The 7,690-nt window shown below is 45.8% G+C and overlaps 1 protein-coding gene across 1 annotated transcript; it reads left to right on the top strand.

The window, feature by feature from the left end:
- Positions 1-400: 400 nt before the first annotated feature.
- On the top strand, positions 401-6,904 carry armt1 (acidic residue methyltransferase 1). The gene is made up of 5 exons (XM_056581691.1): positions 401-808; positions 1,588-1,693; positions 2,423-2,664; positions 3,563-3,728; positions 4,460-6,904. The coding sequence occupies exons 1-5, from the start codon at positions 747-749 to the stop codon at positions 5,228-5,230; spliced, it is 1,347 nt and encodes a 448-aa protein (XP_056437666.1). The 5' UTR covers positions 401-746; the 3' UTR covers positions 5,231-6,904.
- The last annotated feature ends 786 nt before the right edge of the window (positions 6,905-7,690 follow it).

The raw sequence follows: 7,690 nt of genomic DNA on the forward strand, positions 1-7,690 counted from the left end.
CCTTATAGCACAGCGGTCCCCAACCTTTTCAGCATCAAGGACCGGTATGATAAATAAATAATCTTTCTCTGCGGACCGGTACCAAATGACCCACGGACCGGTACCGGTCCGCGGACCGGGGGTTGGGGACCGCTGTTATAGCAGACTATTTCACTGCTGATCAACACTGGTACATACATTACATGGTTTCGGAGTAGTGCACTTTGGAATTGTAAATAATACAGTTCAGCGAGAAAGGCGACGAAGAATAAGAAGGGGGCGTTCCAGTCTGCGTAAACGGGAACTCCCACCACACGAGAGCGCCCATTTGTGTCTGCAGTGGGATGATATTGGTTTTGCCGAAACTTTTACTATTTTACTATTTAATATTTGATAGGTGGTAAGCTGCTACGAGTAGGCCTACCGATGGCCACACTATGACAATATGTCGCTCTACTAAATGGAGGCAATTTAAATACTTTGCATTTCAGTCTCTGCCGCTAGATGGCGCCAGTGTAAAGCAAATCTGGAGCTTAGTTTGAATTCACGAGGAAATAGGAAGTGAAATGTACTAAATACCAAATACCGACGGATAAGAGTACACGTACGCGTTTATTATGACGCAACCATCATTTTATACGTGATATATATATCTGAGAATTGAATTGTAGTTAAATCTGACGAGTTGCTTGTACCAGAAAACCGAGGCATTGTTTTAAAAGAGTTACACATAAAGTTGCGTGTGGTTTGAAGAACGTCTGTGCAAGATGACTGAAGCAGAGCTGGAGACGCTGAGGGTTCCTCCGTACCTGTCCGCCAAGGTGGAGGGGTAGGTGCACACATTCCGGGCTCATTCCGTGTGGACGTGTTTCGTTTAACGAATTTGCGTCTTCAAAAATAAAGGGTTTGGTTAAGGAGGACCATGGCCACAACTGCGTAGCATTAGCAAAACAAGGCTAGCTGCTATCCTAAGCAAGCGGCTGATACCATAGACTTGTAAACGCAGACGGCGCACTGGCCCCTGGAGCGTACGTCAACGTTGCCGCCATATTGGAGAGGGCAAAACCTTCCGTGATACAAATGCGTTTAAACGAGGGAGCTGCGTTTATTTTCTGGATAAAATGGAATATAACTTTACATTCCTCAACCAATTCCATTGAGTTCTTTATATTCAAGGGTTGATGATCTACGTGGAGTAAAAACATTTAAATGAAGAAAACATGATATATACAATGTATATACTGTTAAATATGAATGTAACTTGACTGTGACTTAATGAAATCGTTTGAGAAATGTCAATGTTATCGTGTTTATTCCAGAAAAACCGCAGCTTTCCCTATTACTTAAATTTGTTAAAGGCCTTGGCCTCTCCAATATGGCGGCGTCGTTGACGTTTCACACTGTCGGAAGGCTACTGTCGGAGCCTTCATTGCGGCGTCCATATATATACATATATATATATATATGGCTACTTTATCAGCCACCCACCGCTATTATATTATCAAGTTAACAATGAACTGGCCAGGTTGAACTAAATCTATCCTTCATATCCTGGTCTCCATTGGCTGTAATGTCACCTGTCACTAACACCCCTGCGTCTTCCTCCAGGTCGTTTGCTTATCTGACCATAAGAGACAGACTGCCCACCATCCTGACCAAGGCCGTCGACTCCATCCATCGCAACAAAGACAAGTTCTTTGAGCAGTATGGCGAGGTAGGGATAACTCTCCAAATCCTCCAGTGGTTCTTATTAACATGCTGGTGACACCTTACAGTAAGGGTACAATATTTAACCATTCATTAACATTATTCAATGCGGTAATCAGCATTGTATAGCATTTGCATAAGGTATGGGTTGGGGTAAGTGTTAGGGTTAGAGATGGGTGAAAGCTAAGGGTTAACCATATTAAATAATGAATTCCACTGTTAACATTAACACAACTACCTTAGTTAACAACATTCGTAAATTATTACTAGACCATTGGATAAAGTAATGCTTATAACTGCATTAGAGGTTGTATCAGCGATGATGGGTGAGATCGCATCTGTATGTGACGCGAGATCCCAAACAAACAGAGCCAGCTCACCCCTTCCTTCCGTGTTTTGTGCATCCAACAAAAACAATCATAACCGCAGTGGAAAAAAACCCACAACACCCACCCCTGGTCGGTGATTGGTTGGAATACTAATTGATTTTGGTTTTGAGTGGTTGGTAGTACCATTGTTTTTGGTGTACGATCTCGGAGCATTGGCTGCATAGTGAGACGCGCTTCCACAGCTAGCGGATCGTGAGGAAAGATCAGATGAATGCGATCATTTATGTTTTTCGGCCTACAATCGCTGATACAACCTTTAACCAAAAAGTACGAATGGTTAATGAATGTAGCCCTATTGTAAGTGTTGTCTAGAGATGTTAATCTAGCGGCTGATGCTCACGCCCTAGGAGGGGCTCCGGGCAGAGAAGGCGGCCATCGGCCTGCTGTCCAAGCTGAGGAACGAGCTGCAGACAGACAAGCCGGTGCTGCCCCTGGTGGACGAGCTGGAGGACGCGGAGGGCTGGAACCTCTACCTGCAGCGCCATGAGGCGCTGCAGGGGGAACAGGACCCCGTCAGCTGGTTCCGGTCCCCGTGGCTCTACGTTGAATGCTACATGTACCGCCGGATACAGGAGGCCCTCTGGCTGAAGTGAGGAGCCCCACATTAGTTATGTTTAAGGTGACCTATTATACCACCAGGTGTGAGTGTGATTAGCCGTTACAAGCCGTTTTGGAAAATCTGCCAAAACAACTTCTAACGGCTAATCACACTCGCACCTGGTGGTATGTATGTCACCTTTAACATTTAGCGGACGCTTTATCCAGAGCCACTTACAATCAGTTCATTAGTTGGAAGAAAGAGAAAAAACACTGTATCGCTGTCGGTACAGTATGGATGTTCATAGAACAAAGTGCTAAGTGCTAACAATCGCGAGGTTAGCCCATTCTCCATAGCTAGGATAAGAAGCTAAACAATGCTAAGTACTGTTTCTAAGTGTTAGCCATATGCCACATGATCCCTGGCCTTTACTGTCCGCAACGATTAGGGGTGAAATGGTTCAATACGGTTTATATCTGGTGGATCTGGATAATGGTTTATGTATTGGTTCTGGAAATAACGATCATAATGAACACAGTGGCTTCAGTTATGCATCTATTATGAAGTGGAAAATACACAGAACGTTATGTACTACTTATTTAATGATGGGCCTTATACCGGAGAAATGTTGTATACGTGCTGATCTGATTCTCATGCAGAAGCACAAATATTTAGTGGTGGAGTACTATGTACAATCTTCGTTGCGGTCTGCCTCGATGCTAGTCATGAATGGTGCATTGCATACTATCATGCATTATTACTTGTAATTATATAATTATAAGCGTTGATGGATTAATGATCATAAATGCATACAAGTTGCGTTTTCATTGACAGGCCAAAGTCTCCCACTGTGTCTGTAGAGGTGGATCTAATGCATGTGTTTTCATGGGTTCTTCAGTAACTGCTTGACGTGGGTTCTAATCCTGACTTGTGTCCGATGCTCCTGCAGTCCCCCTATCAGCGGGTTTGATGCGTTCCAAGAGGCCAAGACTCAGAGCTACTTTGAGTCCCAGCGGGCGGTCATGGCTCTGTGCACGCACCTGGAAGGCCTCCGCAAGACCGTGGCAGGGCTCCCTGAAGACCAGCTGCTGGAGCACTTTGACCGACTGCTCCAGGTAAGCACTGAGAGAACCGTTTAACAACGATTAGTGGTCGACAGCGAGCTGGCACGCGCGCAGAGTCTGTTTGGAATAAGATGGCAAAATATGGGTTTATTCTTGTTTCTTCTGATCTCGAAAGTGCATAAAGAATGTATACCTATAAACACAAATGCATAGAATTACCCTTGAGTCCCCGTGCCCCCCTCCCAACAGGACCCCTGAACTCACTCAAAACCCACTGTTGGGATTTTGACAAAGACAAAATCACGACAAAGTCAGCCCATCCAAATGCTGAGATGAACAAGACTAGGTCGTAGCTTTTTTATGTAAATAAGCTGGCATGGGTCTCGAAATACATACAATACCCTTTTAATCAATAAACACTATTCCCTATCTCATTAGCATTGCTCATCACTCTGTGGTTTAATGGTATATGTTAGAATTATTCACTGAACAATCAATAAATCATGACCAACATTGGAAGCAGTCAACATATAAACCACTCTTTCCTATATGCCAGGCCTATGTGTTGGGATGAATTGATGCATGAATTGTTACCATAACATCTTACTGATCTCCAGTCAGTAACGGTAACAAATCACAAAAAAAGCATGCAGCGTTTGCGATTGGCAAATCGCGTTCTATTCCATCGCGATGTCGGTTCGAATCCGATGAATCGTTCAACCCTAGCCTTCAGGCCCCATGTATCTAGCTTAGCATCCGTCTGCTTGTTGAACACTTCCCAGGTCTCCTTGTGGGGCAACAAGTGCGACCTGTCCATCTCGGCCGGCCAGGACAACTCCCAGAAGACCAGTCCCATCGACTCGCTGGCCGAGCTCCGCCCCTTCATCCTGGTGGACGACACCCGCGCCGTCTGGTCGGCGCTGGTCTCGGCGCGGGACCGGGGAGGCCCGGGCCGGGTGGACATCATCCTGGACAACGCGGGCTTCGAGCTGACCACGGACCTGGTCCTGGCCGACTTCCTGGTGGCCTCGGGGCTCGCCCGCAGCGTCCGCTTCCACGGCAAGTCCATGCCCTGGTTCGTGTCGGACGTGACGGCGCAGGACTTCACCTGGACCGTCCGGCAGACCGTGGCGTCCAACCACAGGTTCATGTCCGCGAGCGGCGTCCAATGGCAGCGCTACGTGCGGGAGGGCGTGTGGACCTATCTGGACCACCCCTTCTGGACGCAGCCCCACCCCTTCTGCGACATGGCGGCGGACGCGCCGGACCTGCACGCGGGCCTGCAGGGCGCCGCCCTGGTCCTGTTCAAGGGGGACCTGAACTACAGGAAGCTGACGGGCGACCGGGAGTGGCCGCCAACGGCGGCGTTCGCCGCGGCGCTGCGGGGCTTCGCGCCGGCGCCGCTGTGTAGCCTGCGGACGCTGAAGGCCAACGTCCAGGTGGGGCTGCAGCCCGGCCAGGCGGAGCAGCTCAGCCAGCGCCAGCCGGACTGGATGACCTGCGGCCAGTACGCCGTGGTCCAGTTCCACAGCCCCCCCCGCCGGGGACCGTGAGACCGCCGGGCCTCCAGGGGGAGGCGTTGACTCGGAGGGGGTTGGGGGGGAACGAGGATCCAGCGGGGGTTGGGGGGGGGGGGTCCGAGCCATTGGATTGGCTAGGGGTGGAGCGGACACAGATTGTTTGGAGATGGTATCCTGGCCGTTTGCGCCGTGCTTGGAAATAAGAGCCACCATGCAAGGGGGGGGGGGGGGGGGGGGGGGGGGGGGGGGGGATCTGTCATCTTGTTTACCAATGAATCTCTTTTTTCTTTTATTATGATTAACTTACTAAATGTGCACTTTTCACTGTTTGGAAAATGGGTTACTGGCTGTGCAGAAGTTTCTTTAAATCAGGGCGGCTCATATCTTAAATCTCAGAGCGTAAAACCAATGGGTGCAACGTTAAACCTTATTTTTCTAAGACGATGTATGACAAGGTCAGAGACGATGCATGAAGTTGAATGCTGCAGAAAGTAAGGTAATATTAATCCTGTTTAAAAGTGGCGTACTAAACAATGTTGATCAAATATAGTTTAAAAAACAGTTTACAGTTTTTGATAAAATAAATAATGATTCTCTCATATTTGTATTATTATTTATAATTATTCATGAGATTATGGACCATGTATGCATTGTGGTCTATTATCTCATTTATTTCGTTCCAATCATTACAGTATTGTTCCATGTTGTGCTTATTGTTGGACTGTGTGCTTTCAATGGGTTAAATGAGGACCCCTACTGGTGCAGAATGGCATAACGGCAGCGATTACTGATTAAAAAATCATCTCAAGGATACAAATAAATATCTCGATACCATCCCTGCATTCGTAATCTCTAAGTACTTTGCTTGTTTGTTTGACTCAGCATTTTTAGTTTGTAATGTACGCATCAACTGGTCTTTTTCCAGTCAATTGTAAAAAAAACTAAGTCTGGCTTCCCTCTGAAGAAGAATGCACGTTGATCTATGAAAGGCTTTAATAATCATCCATCACGACAACTGAATTCAAGAGTTATACCTCAGGAAAGAGCCTTCCTTGACACACAATTTGCTCAATGTTCTCGCAATTTTCATTTTAGCCTACGGGAAAGAAATACGTTTTTTCGAGTCATCAGTATTTTATTCTTATTTTTTTACTTGACCTGACATGTCCTCAAATTGGGTTATTTACCGAGAAAGACGATGTAACAAGATGAGAGCGCGTAAAAAAAATCTCCTGCCGACGGGGCAATTTACCCTACTTGAGAGGTCGTTGGCAGCTTGGCAAGCACCTGTTTTCACCAGGTTTACCCATGCTCATGTCATTACACATCTGGGAATTACGACGTGCGTATTTTCCCTCGTTATGATGAAGATTGCGATGACAAAGTCATAAGCTTACGCGGATGACAACGATAGATAGGTTCAGCGTTTTTTTCTTTCTGGAACAATTATAAAAGTCACAAATTTGCAGAGATAAAGATAATGTCTGAAAAAGGTCCGAACCTGACCCTGACTTCAGTTCCCAAGCCTTCAAGGACGGGAGAGATTCCTTCAAAGCCAATGCACCTGGAGAAATGCGGGCCATGGAGGAAGCACACTTTAACAGAACGATGTTAAAGACGTCTTAAAATGTAAAATGAGTCAATAAAATCCAAATGACAAAAGCAAAAAAGTAAATGAATAAAACCTTCCCTGCATACAATATAAAAACCATTGACATTCTTAATCAAGTAATACTAAGAAACATCAAGACTAGTTTCATCTGAAAACCTGGAGCACACTACAGCAATTAGAAAAACTAGTCACAAGTTTAACACAACACAACAAAAAATATAACAAAGACCCTTAATTGTTAGAATGTGATTTGTTAGCCCTCGACTTAATCCAGGGGGTTATCTTTGAGGATGTAATGATTGACTGACCATAAAACCGCTACCCTCTTCAAGAGAACTGCACAGAGTCCAATGTATTTGCTGAGTCCTTACATTTACATTTAGGGCATTTAGCAGAACCTTTGATCCAAAGAGACCAATAAGTACATTTAGCGTCTTGTAGCAGCTTATCCTAGCTATCTTTGTTGTATACAGGGAATGGGTATAAATTGCAATTGTCAGTGCTTGTCACTTGTTTCTATGAACATCCTTTCAGTACCGACAGCCATATATTGTTGTTTCTCTTTCACCTGACAAAAGTACTTACTCTAAGTCGCTTTGGATAAAAGCGTTTGCTAAATGCCCACAATGTAAAATTAACTATAATTGGGTTAGAACGTGTTAGGAGGGGGGTGGCCAGTGACTAAGCTGGTAGATGTCAGGTGGGGTGGCCCGCCATTGGACCAGCACCCCATTAAAAGCAGACAGCATTACGGAGAGCTGGGGATGGGTGGACACATTAAAACAGACATCATTATGTTGAGGTCGGTTGGGTAGACACATTAAAACAGACAGGAGTATGTTGCAGTGGGGACAGTGGACACATTAAAACAGACAGCATTG

The sequence above is a fragment of the Gadus chalcogrammus genome, chromosome 21 (assembly GCF_026213295.1).
Source record: "Gadus chalcogrammus isolate NIFS_2021 chromosome 21, NIFS_Gcha_1.0, whole genome shotgun sequence".
NCBI classification, from domain to species: Eukaryota; Metazoa; Chordata; class Actinopteri; order Gadiformes; family Gadidae; genus Gadus; species Gadus chalcogrammus.